Source organism: Lissotriton vulgaris, chromosome 6 (genome assembly GCF_964263255.1).
Source record: "Lissotriton vulgaris chromosome 6, aLisVul1.2, whole genome shotgun sequence".
Taxonomy (NCBI): Eukaryota; Metazoa; Chordata; class Amphibia; order Caudata; family Salamandridae; genus Lissotriton; species Lissotriton vulgaris.
Genome location: NC_141694.1, coordinates 1,242,548,197 through 1,242,574,221, shown reverse-complemented (window position 1 = coordinate 1,242,574,221; position 26,025 = coordinate 1,242,548,197). Strand labels below are relative to the sequence as shown.

At 41.5% G+C, this 26,025-nt stretch overlaps 1 protein-coding gene across 1 annotated transcript in view; it reads right to left on the bottom strand.

The window, feature by feature from the left end:
- Positions 1-26,025, bottom strand: part of KIF26B (kinesin family member 26B) — a 589,601-nt gene that overhangs the window by 63,783 nt on the left and 499,793 nt on the right. The window contains exons 10-11 of the mRNA XM_086925761.1: positions 25,390-25,573; positions 21,573-21,732 (exon numbers count right to left, since the gene is read on the bottom strand). Coding sequence (XP_086781887.1) covers positions 21,573-21,732; positions 25,390-25,573 — 344 coding nt within the window. The remainder of the gene's footprint in view (positions 1-21,572; positions 21,733-25,389; positions 25,574-26,025) is intronic.

Here is a 26,025-nt window from a genome sequence, read left to right as displayed (position 1 = left end):
AGCCAGTTGGTTCGATCTTACATTCCTGTTGGGGGTGTAGAATTCAATTTTCCCTTGGAGGATAGTGGGGCCAGTTTTATTAAGAGCTCTATGCGCGTGGCAGAGTATTTTGAAGGTAGCCCTCTGGCGCATTGGTAGCCAGTTGGGTTTCCTGAGGCCTGCGGATGCTGAGTCTCGCTTGCCTTTGTTGCAAACCAGTTTGGCTGCCTGGTTTTGTAGGACCTGTAGTCGGGAGAACAGTTGTTCGTTCATCCCTTCGAACAGGGCATTGCCATAATCCAGGCGGCTGACCAGTAGGGCCTGAGTGACTGTACGTCGGCAGTCCAGAGGTATCCAGGGAAAGATTTTTGCCAGGAGTTTAAGTATTGCGAAGCCTTTGCCCCAAAGTGATCGTATGTGGTCCTTCATGGATAGGGCGTCGTCCATAATGATACCCAGATTTCTGGCATGCTGTTTTGGGGTGGGGGCTGACCCCAATGATGGTGGCCACCATGTGGCGTTCCATGTGAGTTTGAGATACCATCATATTTAATTGCAAATCAATGGCACTCAATTCAGGCGAGCCACAATGAGGGTTTCGTTACAAGGTTTTTGTTACCACACTCTGAAAAACTTAGAAGGAAGATGCGTCTCAGTGACCCTCTCATAATACAGTGGATATCAATTAATCGAGGATGTATTGTTCTTTGACAACGAATTGGACAGAAGGAGTCCAGGTATGTACTACAGACAGACAATAAAACAGCCCACGAGATCCCAAGGATATGAAGGGGCCGAGATTACATGGGGCAGGCAAGGAACTAGATTTGTTTGCCTAAAAGCTGCAAGTCAGGACATTGTTAAGCACATACGTCGAATTGGGTCAGTCAGAGCCTATATGTTCAACAAAAACAGGCCCATGTATCAGCCTCAGAGAGCGATGTAGCGTGGGTTGCCATCGGCAATTTTTTATTTTATTTAGCGCCCCTATTAAACGTTTGTGCCCCTAAGAATTTTGCTCCTGGGGCAACTACCCCTGTAGCCCCGCCGACGCTACCCCAGTGGCTTCTGGTATCTTTCTTAATCATTTTTTTAACAATTCCAGGAAGTTATTAGTACTACCATAATTGACTATTTTGGTCAATGGCAACATTGGTTGGAGTTTGTAATTTTGCAGCTGCAATATCTGTAGGTTACTTGACAAGAGTCGAAGGAAAATAGTTGAACCCATCATCTCCTGGATGATGTGGTGAGTACTAGGCAATGCCCAAAATATATCTTCCACGATGGGAAGCATTTCCTGTTATGATTGACCCAGATTTAGAGACTGTGATGCCAAAGTCTTTAAGAAGACCAATAACCCATTCATTTGGAAAAAGGCAGCACATATTTAACATTTTGGTCAACGTGGGATTTCTCATAAATGCTTCACAAAGCAGCCCAGACATGCATACAGCATACAAGTCATGCAAACTGCTGTGAAGACACATACTGCTTGTGTGCACATCTATGCTGTTTTGAAGCCTCTGTATTTTGGCAGAGCAGTGGCATCACACACCGCTCTATTAAGATGTACCTGTGTGTGTCCTTGTAGGGCCCTTCTAATCCACCTGCAGCAAGTAGGTGCAGGATCTCCTGGCACAAAGTCAGACTGAACTGCCTAGGTTAGGTTGTCTTCTACTGTGCCTGGGATGACTCTGAGAGGAGGCTTAATTCTCAGGATGACGTCTTTAACTACACCATAGAGGTGGAACTCCAAGGTCAGGCAACCCTTCTCTGCCCCCCAACCTAGAGTGCAAAATGTCTGCCACCCATTCCCTGAGCGGCCTGTTCGATCTTGCGCATGATACATAATTGGAACACATGCTGGGGTAAGAGAATTCCATCATTTGTATGAGGAAAAACTCACTTAGCAATGCACAGTCTGAAAGATAAATTTCCAGAGAGAACACAAAAACACATTCAGTTCTGTGGTTTTGTGCGTAAGCTGTTAGTAGTGGAACACACCCCTTGGAGTATAACACTTCTGTTCATTCATTGACGAGCAGGGGTTACTGCCTGTGTTCTGCTGCCAGCTCTTTTGATCTGCTTCTGAATAACGTCACAGGCTAATATCACAAGTTTTGAAGCATTGTCAGTACTGATTTATACAAACACAGCAACCGGAAAGCAAGCAAATAGCTACAGGGTTGGAGTGGAGTCAGATGAGACAGAAGACTTGAGAAGTTTTCATTCATTTATGTTATGTCCCTGGATGCACTGAGCCATGGCCAAACTGCATGCAAGGGCACTGAAAACTGCTATTCACAAAGAGATAGAGAACAAAGCGAGCGAACCATGGTATTCCTGAAAAGATGGACTCCTGCCTGCACACCTGGACACAAGAGGCTCCTATGCTTAAAGGCGAACATTCCAAAACACACATCTGGGCCTCCTCGTGCTCCAGATGGTAAGTCACCTGACACTCATTATTCGGATTTTTTATCGACCAAAGCTGAAAGGGCATACAACTTACCCTATGCAGCAGGTTAAACAGAAGAAAACATAACGCCGGTGAACCGATGTGAGATATAGACTTCCCTCAACAGGTTTACACCTGTAACACAATTTTAGTCTCAATAATTTGTAGCACCAGGGCCACTAAAAAGGTTCACAAACAGAATAGAGCAATGATCATCCTCTATTTGATTTTGGTGCCAGGTGAAGCAGTTATAAATGTCAGTGGTAGATATGTGGAGGTGTCACTAAAGTAGTGCAGTATGGCCACAGAAGGCCTACACGAGGTTTATTGCAAGATGGTGAGTCATTAAGGGGCAGGGCTTCCACCTGAACCTAAACTTCAAGATGGACACTCTGGTCACATGGCCCTCACGAGTTTAATAGGACAAGGTGACATCAAGGGGTGCAAGAAGCATCACTTGGTCAACAAGAACAGGTGCATGAGTGATAAAGAGAAGGGAAATAATTGATACCCATCATCTCAGATTTTTAAAGAATAACAAAACAAAACAAGAATTGTATCACATCCGTGCACAACTACATTACAGATAATTCATCTAATTCTGTTTTCACCTAGGAGTAATCTAACAAACAAACCCACCACCTGAAATAAATTGAAATGTAGTGCAAAAGCGTCTGATCGCCACAAAGGGAAAGAAATAACCTCTTCACTTTAGAGCCAACACAGTGTTTGGAAGAAGGGGCAAGATTGACCGCCGAAGTACTAAACAATTTTTCATTTTGTTGAAAGTTTAACAATAATAATGTATAACGCACATAAATAGTACCACAATCTTAGCAGGATTTGAACAAAGATCATAAATATACCGTAAAAAAGATCTATATAAACCAATATTACTACTAAAATGACTCCCAGCCCAACACATAAATCAAAGGCATATTATGAAAACCCCACAAATACAGATATTCCCATAGTGACCACACTATAGTTCATTCATACAGACAGTATAGACCAAACGCATAACCAGACTGGTCCACCAATGTAGACCACAAGACAATAACACATATACAATCAAAAAGAAAAAATGAGAAATAACGAACATAAACTTGGTACAAAGCAATGAAAATGTCAATACAAGTAAAATCCTAATTCCCTAAAATTTATTAAATACATTTTTTTAAAATGTTCCAAAATATATCTGCATTTCGTAGAGGAGTAGCACCAATCGTGAAATAAAGGAGTAAAACTGCTTCTCACTAGCTGATTATTTTGTAATGCTTTTATTTTATTAATAGGAAATGCAAGGCCTCAGGGGGGATTCCTTCTATATAATAGAAGAATCAATTATTTTTTTTATGACATACCCACAAGGCATTTCGTCAGATTGCTCCTTTTCACCTTCAAAACCTCTCCATCAATGTAACACAACTGCTACCTTCAGATCCGGCGCTGATATGCTGGTGTCCCCACCCTGTCTCAAGAACACAGCTACAAGGGTCTCAAAGAGATTTCAACTTGCGTCTTCCCAGTTGGCAGCTATGTCAACATCTACTCGCTTGAAAATGGCTTAAAATCCACTTACCGCAACAATCGTTCTCTGTTGGGACTCCCTCGGCTTCACTGTTCACATTGTGTCATTCTACACAAACTAACACTCTTAGACTTTGACACATTCCAAGACAACATTACATTACACATACTATGGAACATGGGCATTTTATAATCAAGCTCAGCAAATTGTATGATATCAGCACATGTAGACAACCAGGGGAAGACCCTTGAGAGTTTATTTCTACTCGTCGCTTCCCTTTCTGTCCACACAATGTCCCACCGACCTTTTTTCTTAATTATCCGTGAGCCAGGGTACAAGAAACTCGATTTTAAAGTTAGCAGCGATCAGGCTGTGGTGGCCCCTGCCTTTATTCTGCCTCCTATTCATGATCACAAAAATTGAAGAAAAAAAAAAACAACTGTAGGGGTGCATCTAAGTTCAGAGAACGAAAGAAATATAATACACCCTGGAATATCACCCCTAACCTTCCTTTTATATGTCGTTCAAAAATAGTGTTTCTGCTTTTTGTGATCTGATTTCATGAGTACATTGTTAACAAGGGGCCCAGGCATGGCTTGTTTCACTGATTTCTTGTAAATAACCAGAAGTGGCAAAGCCTACTGGCCTGGCTTTAATATGTGAAAGTATATACAACTGTGTTGTTATATTAGAGTCGAATATTGACTTCGTCATTCATTGTTTATCAGGTACGTGGAGAGCTCCAATATACCAAATGCAAGTCCTGACTAAAGCGTTAACCCACTCAAAAATAAAACAAACAAGCATCTGCAAAGCCAATTAGTCAGACTTGCATTTTGAGTCCTGAATGAAACATTTTTAAAATGTCTGTTCTACCAAACAAAATCAAACAAAAACAACTGCTACAACACTAATTGTATACAATGCATCTGAGATTAAGAAGTTTATGTGTGATGGTTCAGAGTACTTTTGAGATGGTGAAATAGTCCCTCATGCGTTGCAATGGAAACACTCAATAGGAGATGTAAAGATACACTATTCATTCACTAATGCGCGGTAAGAGAGAAATACCCCTCCAACCAGCGCCAAAGCTCAGTCAATGTAAATTGCAAGGAATTTGTAAAAATAGGTCATGAATATAGCTGCACTGTGAAGCCAGACCTTAAACATATATGGCACAAATAACCCAATGGGTGATGATTCAGTGTACTTCTGCATTGTAAAATAGTCCCTCATGCATTGCAATCCAAGCACTCCACTGAGGTGAAATGATACGCCAAGCACCCAATATTATGATCTGCTTCAGTAACAATAGGTCGCTAGACATTGTACTTTCAAGCCAAGCCTAAGAAGCATTCGGGCTAACTGCACCGTGTTGTCAGTATTTTGGTGGACATTAGCATTGCCATAATGATGCACACTTACACTACATCCACAAGATTACATTTGTGAGATATAAACAGGCTTCAACGCACTGAGAAAATAAGGCAAGGTTAAATTGGTTAATCCACCGTGTTATGCCATGGGCGACTGTATCATTTTACCATCACTATCGGGCAAAAACTGTGCTTTAAAGCAGGATAGCATTATCTAGGCTGGGACCACAAATGGAGCCCAGTAATGCAGGTCAGACTGCTGTTTGAGAAGTCTTCATCCGCAAGCTAAATTAAATATTGTCCATTTGCAGAGAGCGAGCATTGCTGGCAGGGGACTCTGTTAACGCTCAAATGAGCCAGAACCACTTGAGATGCAGGTGAAAATTTACCGCTGTGCACACTAATCCCAGATTTGATACCGCTCCACATCACATTTTGATGACTTGAGCAGTAATTGAAATGTAAAAGCCCTACTAATACCTAATGGTCTCACCATCAAGGCTTATGTGGCTGTGGCTGACTCGCTTGATCATTTTCAAAACCTCCAACTTGCAAAGGGTCAAACTCCTACCCTTGTGCATTTTTTAAGAAGTGAGCTAACTGTTCAGCACTCATACTGGAAAGATTTCATAAAGCCAAGATACCAGGCAGGTGAAAGTCGCGCTTTATCATTTGTCCGTAACATAACATAACAGACTGAGGCCTAGCTAAACACTAGTGCAGCAGGTGTAGTGATAGGGAGGCCGAGAGATGGGAGGGGAGAAAAGCAACACAATTAATACTGTGTTGTTTTAGAACACTACCTGTGACAAAGTGGGCCATTAATCAACCTTACGCGAGGGCCCTCGGTATCCTTGCTACGCACCTGTACCGACATTATTCAGGTATATTTTTTCATCCTGCGTCACACTCGGATACCTCTTTTGGTACGCACGTGCCTGTGTCACTGTTTAGTGTATACTCAACCGGTCTTGGACAATGCGTCACCTTCCTGCGCCAGCACGTGGCGCTGTGCCAGGATTCCACAGAGCGGCGGTTGGCTCAGAGCGAGACTGGCTAAAACCCTGGTAAATGCAGAATCTAAAGCTTTAAGTGAAGATCGCAGCGTAGCTAAGTCTTCGGCAAAATGAGCAATTTACAAATCCTGCTACTTTTCCGAGCACAGCATTTCAGCCTTCTCACGTTCATTAACATGCATTAAAAAATGATTACTTTGGAAAGAGCATTACTGTGAATTATCGCCATGGGCGTTGCCTAGCAACCGGGGACATTTTTTTTTCCGTAGAGCTCTGTGAGCTGATAGCTTTGGTCTCTGGGCATGCGGGTGTGTCTGCAGGGCTGAAACATGGCCTGAGAGGCAATATCAGCCTGAGCTTGTGGTTCTATGTGGTGAGAACAATGTGCGGGATGCCAGGTGAGCTGCAACCACAACCCGTGAAACTAGAATGGCAAGTGGGTTGCAAGGTTATACTACTGAATGTCGGCTCCTGGAATATCGTGGTACAACGTACAAGTGATTCGGCAGACACATTTTGAAAGATAAGTGAATATTGGGAATTCTAGATTTACTATGGCTAACTCCACATGTACTTACCTTTAAGATATATGTACTGAGTATGTACATACATGCGGAGTTAGGTATAGAAAATCTACACTTACTTGGGTGTCAATATTTTCCACAATATTTTGTCCTCGATATTGTGTCCGATCAATATTCTGGGGCGATCGGTGTAAAGAAAGTCTTAGCCATATGAAGTAGTTACAAGCTTTAATGAAGCAAAGTAAATTAAAACAGGTGAGCTCCCGGCCCGTGCAGATAAGAGTGGTGGGGCAGGGTGGGAAGGGAGTGTTTTGGCAGACGACGAGGGAAAATTAAATTTAAAAAAGAAAAACACTTACCTTGCATTCTTGTGTGAGACACCAGAGAAGGAAGAGCCCAATCAAAAATAAAATTAATTGCTAAAGGCAATGCTCCTTCACTACACTGGCTGGGAATGTCTGCAAAGATGTAGAGAGACCAACAGCATCCTTGTCAACTTAGTAAACCACTGATTTGTTCTCTGTGGCAAGTCATGGATGCTCGCAAACCCCATGTGGCAGGCAATATCACCTTCTGTAGGGCTGCACAGAAATACTATGTGTAGTATTATGATAGATTGTTTTACCTTCAGAATGTTCTTTATTTGTTCTATTATGGATTGCTCTAAGTAATGCATTCCTGTGTATATCCTGTATCCATTTGAATGTCGATGTTTGTTCCATATTGTGAACATCAGCTGAACTTCAGTTACACTGCTGATCTTCAGAAGGTGGATGCTCTAATAAATACCTCTTCAACTACTTCTGGATTCTCTTGTGGATTTATATATTTGTGGATGCCTTACTACACTATGAGCACAGAAGGACACAGAAAACATCTGTGAAGCATATAAAGCATCTCACATTCCCCTTGCCTAAGAGGTCATTAGTTGAATACACCTGGCCATCAAAAATTCACAAAGATGCCCCTTTGCACCTACACTACTCCAGTCACTCAGAGAGCTATGCCTCTCCCAACCTGTAGCTAAACCTAATTCATAATTTACTTAGGCTAGCTCTGTTAAGTTTGTGCTGCAAGTATATATTGTAGAGAAAAAAGATGGGAGAAAACCGAGGATGTGACAGCATTCACACGTAAACACAGAGGCAAAGCAGAACCTTAAATGGCAGAGACTCGACTGGCATGAGGCATGCTCATCTCCTCTGAATAGAATGCTGACTAATACCAATCTTCGTTGTCATCCATAACAAGGACCTCCGTTTTTCAGAAATTGAGTTAGACAACTGCCGCTCATCCATTGCCCTTCTTCATGTGAGAATCTGGTGCAGTCAGGTTACTCCCAGACACGAGGATGATCTGGGTGTTTTCGGCACGCATGTTAAAGAAAGTACAGTGGGCATTCGTGAATGTGGATTATGGACACAGGCAAACATAAAAAAAAAGGTGGGTGACAAAATGTAGGTATTAAAATACCATGGTAATCTGGATACGTTTAGATGAAAATACGGAACTGAGATCTCGAGGTTGGCTGATTAAGAACAAATTGGTCCAATATAGTGCTAGCACAGAAATAAGAGACACGTCCAGGCACTGTATCAGAACGGCATGGCCAACAGCATCAAAATCAGTTTAAAGCACAGTGATGAAACTGGCTGGCTGATAGTCTGAATACTCTCCTAAAGGTTTTTATGTCTGGCGATAAACAAGACCTATTGGTTTTACTGAAATTATATGTATAATAAACTTTCTTACAGGGCTTTGAGTCAGACCTCTTCATCCAGTGGTCTGTTACTGTGTCATTCACATTTTCTTCCACCCACTACAGTATACAGCATGAGGCAATGGATCAGCTCACATTAGCCATGGGTAGTTTTACTGTGAGTGATGGCATTCTGCCCATTCACAAGGAGCATGTCCCACACAAAGTCGTTCCATTAAGTATCAGGAGCTATTAAGGCAATGTGGAGTTTTTGTGATCACAAAAATGTTTGATTTTACCAATGTTATTTAGATTCATGAGAGTTCTGCAGCGTCCCCAATAATGCGGTTTTGCAAAACAACCATGACATAAACAGCATTGAAAAAAAGCAAAAGGCTGGTGGCCAATGCCACACCTATTGGCTTTGCCACTGCTTATGTTAGTGGAGGAGTTATGACAACAGATTAGAGTGGACATGCAATTGACCCAGTCAACAGTGACCACTTGGCCAGATCCCAAAGACATGTGGAGATGACTGAAATGATAATACCAGGGCGCTGGAAACTCTCAGATGAATGAGCCTCTCCAATAATGGTTCAGTTCCTCTACAGTGGACACTGTAGAGAAAAGTTGCACTGCATACTCATTCCAACATTTTTGTCATCGCTGAAGTCGACATTTTGAAGTACTCATGAATGAGGTCATAAAGACAGATTTCTCATGGGCAAGTGCAAGATAAAAAGGGCTCAAATCTTAAATACATTCAATACCAATATTGGAACTGGAAAATGTCTAAACCATGAAGAAGCGGCGTGCGACTAGCTGGGAAACACATGTTGGGCAGCTGCACAAATCAAGGAAAGAATTCAGAAATTTTCTAAAATGAAATTAAGGGAACAAGGAACTAATTAAAAGTGTGCAGTAGAACTTTTTTGATGCCTTGGGAAACACTGAATTGGATAACTGGAGGGATGCCTTTCATCACTCTCACGGGTCATTAAGGGTATCCATTCTGAGGTTCTTCTTCTACGTGAAAAGCCCTACTCCATGCACCATTCCCCACAGCTCTAGGTAAATCTTTCATTTGATGCCGGTTGTAAAAGTTTACATCTACTTTTCATGTCAATGTTATACTTTGATCACACTTACACAGGGTTCCCATTTCCGTCCACAGCACGAATACAATAAATACCTAAAGTGAGTCAGTATGTTAAAACATCATATGTGGAGTAAAGACAAATGAAACTGACTAGGGCAGGCGAAAGGCTCAGGGGGGATCTGGTAGATTGGACAATGATGGTTCAGTGAGTGACGGACCCTACAGACAGCAGACCACCATGAAAGACTACTATATAGTGAAGTTTTTGGGTGAAGCTCACTCAAGGTATAAAGAGAAAGATACCTACAATGGAAGAACGACAGAAAAAAAAGGGGTGCGCCATAGATGAGTGAGCATACGACCAGAAACGAGCCAGGGTGAAAACAGCTGTAGATGCACATAGAGTGACGAGATCAAGAGGGTAAAAGGACTGGGCTGGGAAGGCAAAAGTGCCATAGAGAACGGGAGTGCTGAGATATACATGGGGTCCCCATGTAACTCAACTTGTCATTGTGACATACTATTCTTTCAAGAGGCGAGTCTTTGATTCCATCCTAAATTGGAACAGCGTCTGGGTGACCCTAATAGACTCAAGGACTTTCTTTCAGACCCCACGTGCATAAATGAAAACAGGGCCAGTTCCAGGGCGGTGAGACCGCACTGGGTGCTGACTTTGGGTGGGGGTGTCGTGTTTGCAAGTATATTATGGTTTGAAAAGCACCTGGTGCCACGTTCCTGGCCTTCAACAATTTTCAGGCAACAATAAAAATGTCAAGATAATTCCGGTGATTAATGTTCTTCCTAGAGAGAGATCAAAGGTTCCTCTTGTGGAAGTGTTGACTCATGGTAAGATAGCATAGTGGGTAATATGCCTGCCGCAAATAATGTGTGCCTTACAGATCACAAAGTGCATATAATTTAAATAGTTAAGTGGGTTACTGCTTTTGTCTGAGAGATCCTTTTGTTACTTGCAACGTATACATTAAAATCCTAACATAGAACAGTGAGCTATTAACCGTCATCAAACAGTTGCATGCCAACTACAAGGTATAGATTGGAGCATAATGATTTTTTTCCCCAGTCTTTCATTATCCTAATTTGGGGAAAATGGTTCAGTTGGATATAAATCAATTCTTATTATTAAAGAGAACCCCCAACCATGGTGTTACGTTTTAAATTCTGAGTTTGTACCAGTATGGATGACATGTGACTCCTACACCGTGTAGTCCTCTGTCTTTTCAAACATTTCCTATACATTGATTCACACACCTTTGATTGTCTCTGCATAGTGTGTGTGATGTAAAGTGCTTTGACACCCTACACTGGTATAAGTGGCACTATAAAACTAATTTAATGCATCTGAGAGAGTGGTTATGGAGACTTGAGGGGCACTGTTAAAAAGTGGTCATGAAGGAATTCATGGTGTAGGTGGGCACTGGGGGCGCCATCAAACATTGTCGCACCAGGCGCCACCAGCGCTAAAGCCAGCCCTGGATGGAAATTGCCTTCTGCCTTTTCTCATAACAACATTTTCGAAGTCTTCCTGCCTCAGAACAAACCTGCCATCTGAAATACAACAGAGGAAGTTCCACAAGGGGTTGTTATGTACTGAATGTAATACTGTCTGGTTATGAGTAATACTATTGGGTGATAAATTGGAAATATGATTTGAATAATAATAAAAAAATAAAGCACACACCACAATTTAAGGACCAAGGATTCCATTTGTTGAAATAGTCAGTATTTTAAACCTTTATAAAGCGCAGACATTATTTGGCCTGTAGCATGTTGACATGCAAGTGTAATAAGTCTGTAGCTTTGCTAGCAGTTGCCATTTGGGCCTTACTGGAAGACACAATAGGCATTCTGATTACACATGTGACGTACCTTCAAGAAATGCCACAATATCATTAGGCTAATTCCCCGTTTCAACAATTATTGTGATACGTCTAAACAATACCGACTCTGGCAGACATGACACACTTACCTCCCGCTAATAGCATGCAGATATAGCTGAAGTGACAGCTGCATTCAGAGAAGTGACACTGCGTCATGCGGTGATGCAGGCGCCACGCGACAATTCATCTCACTCCATCACAGCATAAGAGGGGCCATCTGCGCCTCACAGCGAGGAGTGAAAAGCATTTGAGGAACGGGCTTTCACTTGCTGCAAGGCCGGCAGCCCTTCTCCTCAGCTGCGCGGCAGCCTACCATTGATCGAACGCCGAGGCCATATGGAAACATGTTTCAAATATCTACGTGCGCTACCAGAGGGGGTGTCTTCTGGTGGACAGCCACCCGTGTACCTGCTGGACGTCATCTGGCGCGCGGCTACGCTCATTGGGAAATTAGTATGGCCACTGGAATTATGCTGCGTGTTTGACTAAATTATGCAGCAACAAAAAGGCAAATTATGTGGCGCAGTGAGGTACATTTTATGATAGTTTTACTTATTTTGTCATTTTTACATACGGCAACATTGTATGGGCAACGATTTCTCTTTATTAGCACCCAAACACAGAAATAAGCAACTGAAAAATGACCGGTCAACCTTTAACATGTGTTGCCACGTTTTCAGTCATTTTTGATCCGTTGCACCTAGAAACATTTTTTTTAGTTAAAATCTGTAGATTATGCAGCAGATGTGGCAAATCCATAATTATTTTGAATAAGCAGTGGCTGCAGAATTGCATAATTCCAGTGGCTCTTTATACTAGTGATGAGGGCACCACACCCCACTCACTATCAAGAGAGAAGCGCTGTGCTGACAACCTAGCAATGCAAACTTTAGACATTGGATTTCCAATCCATGACAGATTTTTAGGATACCCACTTTATTCGTAAATTAGTTCCATTTATATTCATGGTATATCAATTTATATTAAGCAGCTATCCTGATTTTTTTCTGTTTTTTTAGCATGTATTCAGCCCTCCTGCACTTACGGTGGACACCCCTGAATTAAGATAGTGTTTTGCTTTCTCAGCCTACATCTTGACTGTTAGATAGTTGGCGCTTTTAATAAACGCCCTCATCGAACAATTGATCCACAGGGCCCCAAAACATAACTTTATTATTCACCAGTGTCTTTCCCTCATCCCCAACCAAGGGCTCACAGCTAAGTGCAATAATAATCCCAAATCATGCTTAGCTGCGTATTTTGCTGAAGTATTTTTCTGACACCAGGGGAGGCAGCCTTTAACACTGTACCGGCGTGGAGCCACAACATTAAAACACACATTTAGAGAGACTTCTTAATAAACACTGCCATTCATAAATTACTGAGATTTCATAGTCAGCAATGGCTTGGACTTTCTCCAATACCTCTTGCTGTATGGCATACTGCACTTCCGACTCATTAGCCCAGCACAGTCATGACAACAAATCACATACCTTTCCCCCTCGATATTCAAATATTTTGCTCGGACATGATCTAACAAATAATATATGCATTTATAGACTGCAAAAAAATATCCAATGGACTCCTGGCGCTATCAGAAAGACAAAGTTCAAGCGTAGTGAAAGGAATGAGTTAGCTGGAAAACTGAAAAGTTTAAAGCTGTTTCTAGAACAGGCAGTGAGAAGAAAATATTTTAAAGAAGAAGGCAAATTGCTCCATGAAGAGTGAGGCAGAGGCAGCTCCTTCACTATGGGGAGGAGCGTTGCCCAACTGGTTTTAAGCAGGGCACTCTAAAGGAAACCTTGGGCAGAGGAGGAGTGGTTTGCCCTGAGAGGTAGGGGCCGTTCAAAGCAGTCATGTGCACTTTTCCTGTTCTCCATGCAGGCTGCATCACAGCCTGCATGGAAAACATGCCCAGGCCCACATTCCCTGGTCGAGCATCGAACAAGGACGCTCAAAACCAATCACAACGCTGCATTGCAGAGCTGTGATTGGTCTGGGGAGCCTGTCTGCTTCCTGTGCCTCAGTCCTACGAGGAGAGCAGTAGCAGAGATGCGGGACCCGGCACGGTAAGTTAAGTGTGTATTTTATTATATATTTTTTTTACCTTGCGCACCATTTCCCCCCCTTGTCACACCACCAACCACACACCTGCCCCGCCATCCGCGAACCATGCCGGCCGCCAATGGGGTGTGGTAAAGCAGAGAAAAGGCTTCCTACTTAAAGAAGGTTTCTTTACATGCAAAACTGTTACCACGAAGAAAGAGGTTGAACGAAGAGAACGTATGTGCATATATTTGGTCAATTTGGGCTTTCAAAAAAAATAATTAGGGGAGGAGCCATTGAGGAATTTGTGAATAAGACATATGTTATTTAATTTCACTTTTTGTGAATGGTTGGCCAGTGAAGTTTAGCCAGAGTCGGAGAGGCAATGGAGAAGCGTAGGGTTGTAGTTATAAACCTGGTGGTCACATTTTAGATAATCTGTAGTTGATGGAATTGTTTGCCAAAGATGGCTAAATAGAGAGATTACAATAATTGAGCCTCGATCCAATACCGGTGGTCATCACAGATTTCTTCTCATCAGGGGAAAGAAGGAAGATAGGCTTCAACCTCCATGGATAAAAACAGCAAGCGGGGACTACAGCCAAGATTTTAGCGCCCATTTTAAGGTTGGGTCAAATTTGATGGCTAAACCTTTGATGCTGGCTTTGGATTGGGGCATGGTCCTCCAAAGTAGGTCCTGGACAGCCGGATCCATGCCAGATTTTTAAGAGAACGACATTTATCTAAATGGGGATATGCTAAAAATCTGGAATGGATCCGGCACTCCAGGACAGACTTTGACAAATCTTTAGTTGGTGGAAGGTTCCAAGAATGGGTAGCCAAAGTGAAGGGGACAACATTTAAGTGTCACCACCTGCCACTAAAATCTCAGTTATATACCTGTTTATCATAAGCCAATTTGAGTCTATTAATTATTACTGGTACATCCGCAGTCAATCCTGGACTTGTGTTGGACAGAAAGACAATTAAACCAGAAGATTGGTTGTGAATCATCAGCATAGATATCAAACCACAGCTGGTGAAGGATGTTAATGAGTAATGCTAAATGGGTACGGTGAAAATATAGACATTTTGGGAAGTCCAGTGCTTAAGAGGGATGGTGGAGATATAAAAGATATCAGCCAGCCTAGTACACCTGCCTTTTAAGCTGAGACTCTTTGCTTCCTCTCAGATTTCACTTTTCCTGCCTAGAACAGCGAGTCTTACATAGGCCCAGAACCAAGCAAGATAGTTCAGATTTCCAGATGAAATACAATTAGCAGTGCCTGGCAAGGGCGTGAGTTATAGTTACCTTAGGGCTCAAGTTATAGCTACTTGAGATAACTAGAACTATAAATGCTGAATTTCTATGGTATTATGTGTGTCAAATCTGAGCCTAACTATATAACGTTCCTGTAACCTTTGCTGTTTTCCTTGAATTTCTTCTGTTTTAAAAAACTATATTTCTTAGCTATAATGTCCCTGTAACCTTTGTTGTTTTCAGTGAATTTCTGTTTTTCAATGTTATTTCCTATCTATAACGTCCCTTTAACATGGATGTGTGAGTGGGTGGTGGGAGTGTGTGTGTGTCACTGCCTGTGTGGGTCTGTGAGTGGGTGTGGGAGTGGGTGTGTGGGTGGTTTTGAGGGTCTACGAGTGGCTGTATGGGTGTATGAGTGGGAACGTGAGAGTGGTTGTGTGGGTGAGTGGGTGTGTGAGAGGTTTTGAGGGTCTGTGAGTGGGTGTGTGAGTGGCTGCATGAGTGGGTATGTGAGTGGTTGTGTGAGTGAGTGTGCGAGTAGGTGTGTGGACCTATGTATGAGGGTATGTTTAAAAAATATATTGGGGTCTAGATCCCCAAATGCACCCAAATCTGGGAGGATCAACGTATCCTCTGTGGTAAAAAAAAAAGAAGTTTGGGGACAATTTCTTGCCCATGAGAAGTCCTTCACAGATTCCTCCATTAGTCCCAATGAGTCAGGGTACCTCTACTGTGAAGCCTTCTATCACTTTTGTAACTTTATTTTCTTCGCTGGGAAACACGTCCCAATTAACAAAATTGCAGGAGCAACTTTCCTCTCAGTTTGCGGCCATGGCATTGCTGTGGACTTGTGAATTTGGGAATCCAAGGAAGATCCAAGAAGGGTCCGCATCCCTAGACATACAAATCTGGAGTTCAGTTAATATCTCGAAAACTACTGAGCGGATCTACAACAAATCACAAAAGGTTGTTTTCTGGACCAAGATCTACCTTTCTACCAAATTTGGTGTAATTCCATTCAGCGGTTCGGGCTGTAGTCGTGTCTAAATCGCTATGGGAATAAACATGAGAAAGGCACTTTTTATAAAACACAGGTCCAATATGGTCCAGTATTACCAGGTGGGGGTTGGGGAGGTTGGTGACATCATAAACCATGAGACCAAAGGTGATAAGGCAATAAAGGACCATATTATAATGACACATTTCCTGTATTTTTTATATTACATGTTTCTTTCTGGGAAGTTAGGTGTAAGAAACTATGTTCTTCAAAGTACAGCTAGCAATTTGTATTAATTGGAATAAGAATGTAAGGCTTTGTTTACCTTTCTTGAATAAGTTGTTAATAAAAACAATGGGCAATGGTGAGACACAATGGATTTCGGCGATTGTGTGACGGCAGCATTTACAGCAGAGTTATGGGTTTACAGCATTTTCTAAATAATTTTCAAATTTCACCAAAATGTTCTTTCTATTTCAAATGTATAAAAATAATACTGAACGAGTGTTCAGCATAATTTGTACTGTTTGCTTCATAAGTTAGATAACCATGCCCAGCGCTTAATTTGAGCTAGTGGTTTGAGGTGCTCGGCACAAAATTGTCAACACCGTCACTTATGAGAGTCTCACACATGGTGGCACTGTCTGTTTAATTTAAGGATGAGCACAACAACAGTTTTTTATTAATTCAATTTACATTAAAATGAATAATAACTGGCGCCCACGCCATTGCTATGGCTTGAGGGGCCTGGATTAGTCTGAACTGGCACATTTGTAGGAGTGTGATGGTTAGTAGTTGTGTTGGTATTGTGATTAGTTGCGCTGGCAGGGGCAGTGGATGGTGCATGCTACAGTGGCACTCTGTCTAGGGCCCTGGAACTTATTTTTTGTTTACAAATTAAGCACTATCCATGCCACATAGTGTGTTCCTTCATACTGCACAATCCCTGTAATACTGACAATGTTAAAGCTCTGCAGAGTTGTTGTGGGGGGGGCTTCATTATGATGATAAAATCCATGTTTCACAGACACTCTTGAAATATTTTTCGGTTCCCTGTGAAATATGTTTTTCATACCGTTACATTTCAACGTACGAAATGATGCTGAAAGGAAAAATTATGGATTTAGGCCCAGATCTCTGTACTGGGGTGAATGTTTGACATTGTTTAGCTAAAAGATCTAGCATCCCATTTGAATCTCATAGCAGCGACCTTAATTAGGAGCAGCAGCGGCCGGCACAGGTAAACGCGATGGGAGGGGAAAGCGTGGGGCGGGGAAAGCGTGAGGCGCGGGTGTGGGGGGTGTGGAGTCAGCAGGCGACGGAATAGGTATAATTAAATAAATAATACATATTCTGTTGTCCGTCGGCTTCCCCTTTGCCCGCCTCACCGGGCTTACCTGAGGAGTGAAAATGGCTTTGTGGATTTGGCATGCAGTATTTATCCACAATCCCTCTCCTCCTGCAAGGAATGGGTGATGCAGCCTGCACCGCGCCCAATTGCATGCATTTATGTCCCACAAGACATGCGAAGAAATGCTGAAAAGCAATACTGCGTCTCCTTGGATGTCCTGGTAGCGACCTGAAGTGTAGCATCAGCAACCGTCAAAGCTGTCACACATGATAAATGAAGGTCAATGTTTGCAACATACAACATCGTACAAAAATCAGAAATGAATCCCATGGTGGAATCAGAGGGAACATAAAAGGTCTGCACACACTATCAGAATGCATACGACTGCAACGTGGCGTTATAGAAATGACGTAAGCAACATTTTTTGCAGATGCATTTAAGAACACTTTTTGATGGAGCATGAAGGTAGCCACCAATGACATTTAGTATTTCATCAGCATTCAGCTCAGGCAGTAGCCTAGGCACTGACAACAATACTGAGGCCCTGACTATATTGCTGGCACATTCACTGGTGTTTACTGTCCAGGCAAACCTCCGCTGCCAGTGTGTGGTAATTAGCAGGTGCACAATTTACACTCAAATCAAAGTTACACCCTTCATTATGGCGATTTACACACAAGTTGTTCACAATATCTCTCAGTCCAGTGGCGCATAATCTGAAACTGCATACAAATTGCAGGGGACAAACAACCTGTGCCCGGTGCTATTTACATCTATCCTATAATTTCTTTTTGTGTGTAAACTGCAGTTTACACCGGAAAATGGCTTAGCCCTGTAGTCATAATTGGGTGGTCGTTGTGCCAACTAACTTTACACATAAGGATGGCCTGCAAATTGTTGAGCTGTCACTATAATTCATCTAATGATGATGCCTTACAGAGATACAAGGGACTAGGGCTCAGTGGAACCTCCACCCTCAAGGTCGGGCGGGTCACTCCACCCCCGCCTGTTATGGGCCCATATTCAGCAGCGGACGCTGCGCAGGTAAGAGGGGCTGGGGGGTATTTCGAGAGACGACCACACGGGGAAAATCAAATAAATAATTATTTTCCCCTCGCAGTCTCGAAATCCCCCCCACCACTCTTACCTGCAGTGTCCGCGGCTGCCCAGATCATGTCCTTGTTTATACCATATAATTAGAAACTTCTTTAGATCCATGTAGTGTCTCATTTACTAATCCTCAAGATTCATTGCGGGTTCAGCTGGGCTGCCAGACAACCCCTTTTTAGGTCTTGCTGTATTTAAATAATATAAACACATCAAACTCGAACCGTGGTTGTGAGTCAAAATGATAATTCCATGCACTCTCCACATTGCTAGTAACAAACGAACTACAACAAGGCCAATGTATTTTCACCTATGCACAGTAAGATGGCGATGACCTGTTTCCTGTGAAAGGCATTACCATCTACGGCAGTGAACTACAACTGTCCACATAGTTGACATGAAGTTCACACCACCCAATTCGATTTGTTTCCTTCACAGAAGGAATAAGTGATTATGAGTGAATCATACAGCGCTGCGGGGTGTATAGACACTGAAAATGACGATCCTCATATGTTCTGTCGCATTTATACGGCACATTCCTACCATCTGTATGGGTACATAACACTTTTGGAGTTTGAGTGCCTTTTTCCCATTCTGAGGTACACATTGACTAGAATCAAACTCGATGGTGAATATTTATATGAGGGGGGTTTATGTTGTTGATGTGAGGGTAGAATAGATTAATATATTGTTTTGTGATGTATTATGCTTTGTAGTGCCTGACGGGATCTAGTTAAGTTCTGCATAACGTACCATGTGAAGGAAACATTGCCAAATGACATTGCCATTTGCTTTTGTTTTGCCAGGGGGTACAGTTGTCCGAAGAAGCCAAACAGGTTCCTTCAATAAATACCTATAGGAACATACTAATAATGGTCTCAAGCGCAGAAACAAACATTGTCAAAGTACAAATCCTGAACATTTTCTTACTAATGTTCACCATGTTTTGTATATAGGGAAAACTACACTGCTGACAATTTTGCCTTGCCTGTGCTGTTGAAGTAGAGTAAGGCTTGTATTGCTAATATATGTGCTTTAAAGCTGGCATTGGCTGTTCTCTGCTTTACCTGTACAGTGAATGTATACATCGTATGTGTGATTGATGGTTGTATTTTTTTTTATACCAAATGCTGATCTGACAGTGGGTGAGGGCAGTTTCCGTTGCTCCTACAAGTGTTGAGCCTTTACTGTGTGTCTGAATCTACTGTCATCTAAAGCAGAATGAAATAATTTGTGTTTTCTCCTTCTGTAATCTCATTTTAGGTTAAGCAATTCATCTTCTGTAATCTGATTCAGGATACATTTTATGGTGTAATCCCTTTCTGTCATCTAATGCAGAGTAAAGCAGTGACAGTAATCTTCTTGCAATACAGAAAACGGTTGAATGATCACAGTAATTGTAAATGTATTTATTTCATTATTTGTCTGTGGCAGAAGCATTCCGACAAAAAACCAGTATGAAAAGAGCACATAAAATGGAAGCGCTATGAGTTGGTTCATGTATGTGGGATAAAGTACCCCCTGCTGTATATTATAAGAATATTACAAGTCACTGACGAGTTCCATGACCATATAGAGCAGTGATAATCAAAGCACAGCCCGGGGGCCGCTTGCAGCCCTATTGACCTTTACATGCGGCCCCCCAGTCAACAGCACAGGCTGCTGTTTACTTGCTGACACTAATCACAAAGAAATGCTAAACGGGTAAGCAATTATTTGCAGGCTTTCTGAAGTTAGGAAATAATTACGGTTGTGTCCTGCGCCACTTAACTTTAGGAACACCTTCATTTTTAAAGACACCGTGCAACAAATATGTAAAAATAGGATTATTTTTTACGTGATAGTTTTCAAACATGAATTTAGAAACATTTGTGCTTCTCCACCCCACCCAGACAACAATGCCAATAGTGAACTTAGAGGCAAGGCAGTTGTCATGTGCACCCTCTGGGTAGCCTAGGTTGCTAATATACGTGGACAACATCATAAGCAAACACAGGAGAAGGTTTCGTACATCGTATATTCTGAACTCATGTATTTCGAGGTCCTCTAAATGTCACAATGAAGAAAAAGGAGGCAAAGAGAAAAAACAAATTGCCTAGGATCACTCAGTTTGGTCAAGAGGAAAGCTGAGATTGCTCCCAGGTTTTCTGGTTTCACATCATGTAATTCAGCCACTAGATGTACATGCTTCACTTCTCCTATGACCACCTAACTCAATTCTTGACCCACCCAGACACCCTACTGCCACCCTGCTTGCACCGGTGCAGCCCTCGTCACATCACAGACCATACTTTGTGCCCCTGGGCAAATGTTTGTGAGTACCTATGATATAGAGAAACAAAGCTGAAGGCCGAGTTGAGTTCCTTTATAAGGTTATGGAGCACCAGGAGTTTAGCAGGAGATGTGCGAGTCAAGGATCAGAGTTTATTGGGCTAATAGGAAGGCAGATAAATAGTGGTTGGAGGAGGACTGCTAGGGAGTGTTTTAAATTATTTCTAAAAAAAAACCTCTTAGAAGAGAAATAAGAGACAAAGTCTTCTATAGAGGGGGTTGATTAGCAGGTGTGTAAGGAGAGGAAAAAGAGTAAAGTGCAGGCAAGTTGGTGTTGGTCGGAGTACAGGGAATTGATTATCTTTTGATAGTAAGAGGATTTGGCAGTAGGAAGTGTAGAGGATTGTATTCTCTCTTATTTGTAGTATTCAATGACTTCAATGGAAGATGGTTGAATCCACTTGCCAACAAGGGCATACAGTTTCCTTACAAAGGTTTATATAATCAAACACATGGTAAAGCGCACAGCGTAAACTCCCTTAACTTAATGCACAGTAGTGTAATCAAAGCAATTCCCTTCTTCAACACAGTAGAGGAAAGTAATTGGCATAATCACTTTCCAAAATCTAATGTGGCATACACTAATGATCATAATCACCTTTTGTGAAATGATGTATGGAAAAGGAGAGAAATGCCATAAAATGTAAACTATAACCCACTTAAGAATTCTGACCTGAGTAATTTCCTTATGTAACATAATAAGTTACTAAGCAATCCGAGTAGTGTCCAATAATCTAATACAGAATAAAATGAATTGCATACTAAAGTAGTTAGAACATGCTCTGCCTCCAATGTAATGCAGGCTATAGGCAGGCAGAGTAAAAAAGATAAGTCTGCTCCTTCTAATTGTTTCCCTGTTCCATGCTTATTGCGATGTGTTGCTTTCCGTCACTTACTTGTATGGGATGTGCTTGCTGCCATTCACAAGGGCGAGGATGACATTGCCCAACGCAGACAGCGAGAGGCAAAGACCCGAACCACCGTCCCGGCTCTTGCTCAGCACCTTCACACAGCTTCCCAAGTCAATGAGGTGGAGTCGGCTGCGGCCTCCGGACACTGATAGGAGGAAAAGGGATAGAGCACATCAGATTACACATCTTCTGGGCATGATTTACCGGTATGAAAGATATCCTTGATGAAGCAAAATAACTCAATCCTGCTATAGTGTACAAAGGAGGCCATCTTTAGAAAACACGTTTGAAGTGTTACGCTTTATAAATTAAATAAAAATTGTAAAGTTTGGAAACACACACTTTGTAAAAGCATTTACTTGATATCTGTTGCCAGAGCAAACTTACTAAATTTCAAAGGCAGTAGTGGAGCGCAAATCTGTCCGTCCTTTACACGTCACAACTATATCATAACTTCATAACAGATACATGGCATGAATGTGCATTTGTCACTTGATTCTTCTATGGTCTAACGATATTAAAATAAGTGCTGTTGTTGACAATATTACTAAATTGCATTTATTGTAGGATTAGTGAATTTACTCAATCTATGTGTTACCGGTATTTCATGAGAAATTAATAAACCATGCATACTTAGTAATAATGTACTAATTGTAAAGATCAAATTTGTCTTTCAAAATGTGTGCTTTAATACACTGAATAACATTTGCTGTTTAAATAACTAGATAAGAACCATCCTCATATATGTAGAATGTGATTAAGCTAGAAATTATAAAAATCTTATGTAATGCTTGCAATAATATTTCATATACTGGATTTAAATGTCGTTTTTAGCCATACTTACACATGATTAGTCGAAGGATTTACTGTATGCTTTATGTAATGTGAAACTAATATACTGGTCATTCATATTTGTTGGTGTTTAAATGTGCACATGCACATTAAATGGGCACTCTTGCTAATATTTTACGTTAACAATTTAGGCCGATAATTCTTCCTGCTGCATTAATGCTGGTTTTCATTTTCTGCTAACATGACATTTCTTACAGGTATTCACACACATTCTAAGTTGTAGAATCAATACATTGCTGTACTAGTGAATGAGAAAGAGCCTGCGAAGAAGACCTTGATGAAAGAACTAGGGAACCAGTATTGACTGAACGTCCCATTCAGTAATGTTTCAACTTGGTATGTACGTGAGAAGAATGTCGTTCCCATGTCTGGTGTGAGACATTTGGAAATTGTTGCAGTCTACAACGTGAATATTGGAGAAAGACAATAGACTCCTGATGATACTTGCAAAGGGGTGTTGCCCAAGAAGATTCTTGTGTGTTATCATTTAGTGTTCACACCATTAGAAATGCAGATTCTTTCCCGAACCTTCGAGACCCTTTCAGAGACCTTCCCCTGAATGCTTAGATTATTTCCCCTGGACTTTGGGAGGTTTAGATCTCTATGCTTTCCTTCATTCTTTGCTGAGTGTGACTTAGGCCAACACTTACTCGCCTGACCCAAGAAGACTCTTGACTGAGCTTCTGAAATGCTGACACCTTTCCTACTTATTTCCCCTTGCCTGGTTCTTATTCCCTTTAAGGAGATGCCTGAATTCTGAGATTCTTTAGATTTTTAGAACCATTCCTTTTGCTGGAACTCTACATTAGGTGATTTAGATTTATCCATGTATGGACAACAAAACTTGCAACCCTTCTTTCAGCATCAAATACTCCTTTTGATCTTTTGTTATGCTGTGACTGAATTGCTTGTTTGCCTAACATTGGTTCGCCTCAATTTCTTCTGTAGGTTGAGCCTGCCTGTTGCTATTTTGTACTTTTATAGCATGGATTCAAGAGTTGTGTATCTTCATTTGATTTTGAATGTAACAAACCTTCTTTACCTTAGCTACCTATTCCTGGTCCTCATTGTGTAGTCAAATGGGTTGAACTGTTAATTGATATTGATTGATGAAACACTAACTTTCCCAACCCCTTAGTGAAGATAAGAAAGGTGCATTGGACGAAGATATACGGTAAGAGTGGGCCCAGAAAACGCTGGAGCAGCAGAATTAATTAACCTACCCAGTGCTGTCAAATTTGCATCCATTTTCTATTGGGCATCAAATCACACAACGCCTTTGTGTGCTAGTTTTCTGTATTTCTATCTATGGTTGCTAGTGCTGTTTTGTACCACCAAAACCAAAAATACAAACAAAAATAAACAATCACTATTCATGGTACGGCTATGTAAACAAAATACTAACTCCGATTTTTGGTGGCAAGAAATAAAACTTATGCTGCAAAAAGAAACGCTGCAAAACGGAGCTGTTAAAAAATACAGCATACCAGAAAGGTGCAGTATTTTAATCTGCTCTGTTTTTTGCAGTGGTCAGCCCTGTTTAGTCGATGCAGATAATGAATGAACAGTTGCTTTTGCAGTCACAAAAGAGAAGAATGAGGCAAAAAGATAAGACACAAAATGACACACAACTACAAATAAGTAATATTGTGCTAAAATGCATCTCGGTGCTATGAAGTGTACTTAATAGTATTTCTGTCAGGGTGTGCTTTGCATGCTTTTGTTAAGTAAAAAGTATTTTTTTAAAGTGCATCGAATTAACGCAGCAGTCAATGTTTCGGGAACAAAGCACTTATATTAGTTAAAGGGCAACCACAACTTTTTCACTATTTGCAACAGTAATGACAGGCTTTCGAAAGGTTTAGCCTCATCCGTGCGGCGGACGGCGCCCGGACGTCTGACGTCACGGTGGGCGTGTGCGTCAGATGGCTGGGGGTCGCCCAATTTGCGCATGCGTAGAATGCATCCGCACAGCGGGGAAATGTGCGCTGCTTCGAAGCGGTTAGTAGATGAAAGATTTGGACACGTCATCCAGATGTTCCTTTCATCAGCACCACTCATCCCTTACGCACAATATTGTGCCCAATGCCATACTATCCTGAGTTCTGTGCAGTTTCTTACAAGTGCATAAAGCTCTGGATAGATATTCCTTAAGGTTTCACTTAACAACCGCATCATGACATGGACACTGAACCTTGGCAGTCAGATCCGCCAAGGGTTTCCCAAAAAGTCATAACTCACTCAATTTGAGTGATTTGCCTACATATGAGCACGTTATGTTTTACTAATTTAAAACCACCTCTGTCAGCATCTAATCTATGTATGTGCAGTCTACACTTTATGTAGACACCCACAGAAAATATTTGGAGTTCACAAAGATAGCTAGCTTACGATTATTTTTATATTTACAGTCATTATTTAACTTACTTATGCGTAGAAGTAGGAAATTAAAAAGATTTCCTTTCTGTTTCATTCTACTTTTTTCCCAATTAAACATTTAACAATTTGTAAACGAGTATAAAGCATTTCGTCGTCAAAAATATTTTGTGGATTGGGTCCAGTGTAACTGACTTTGACTGACATTTAGTGACTGTGTCATGTGATGTAAAATGAGTGCTGCTAGTTATGACTGAAGCAAGTTGGAGTGGGGGCCATATAATCCAAAGAGCACATTTAAGCAGACAAATACACCACATGAGCTATTTCAGAAATTCTGTTTGCTATCAACTGAATTTATCTTTGGTTAGTGAAATTGTTATAACCTGCTTTCCTCCCTACATTTTCATGGCAGCTGAAGGCTTTCATTTCACATTCCCCAAGTCATATTCCATACTGTAGCTGTGCATCCTATAACTGAGTTTCCTCATAGGTAATTAAATTATTCATCCAATTTGACTGTAAGCCATTCAGCTATGTCTTGAATGAGGGCTGTAGAAACTGAGGTACTCACTGCCACCTTTCCCGCTCTTCTCCATCCGGTACTGGTAAATGTGGAGTGTGAACAGCATGTGCGAGTTCCGATGGTCCTCCTCATCACAGTCCCGCTGACTGCCCTTGCGTGAGGCGATGGCGGCATCCAAAAAGAACGCAGCCTTCTCTGCTGTGGGGGCACGGAGTTCACTCTGGTTTTGAAGCTGAAGGAGGGAAGCACACAAGTGACAAGACCAGTTAAACTAATGAGAGGCAAAATACCTTGATTGACAACTCACACACCTCAGTCATGATAGAGTGGTGTTCTTCAAAACAACCTTTTCCATGTTTTCCTAGTATTACATTACGGCCTACAATGGATAAATGCAGTTAACATAACTGTATGCAGGGGAGTTAAAAATATATATATTATGAAATCATTCAGCACCTGAAAGAAGTGAGCTGACAGGAAAAAAGCTAAAAAAAAATGCGAAAGCTCAAAGGGTTGTTCAAAAGAAACATGTATGTATATTACAGGATATTTAGGAGAACATACCACTTTATATCATGTAAATGAGTCACACATGACAACTGATTTGAGCCTGAATCCTGTAGAGGCTTTTAATAACTGTGAATCTACTCAACACTAAAATACCCACATTGAAGACCCAATACC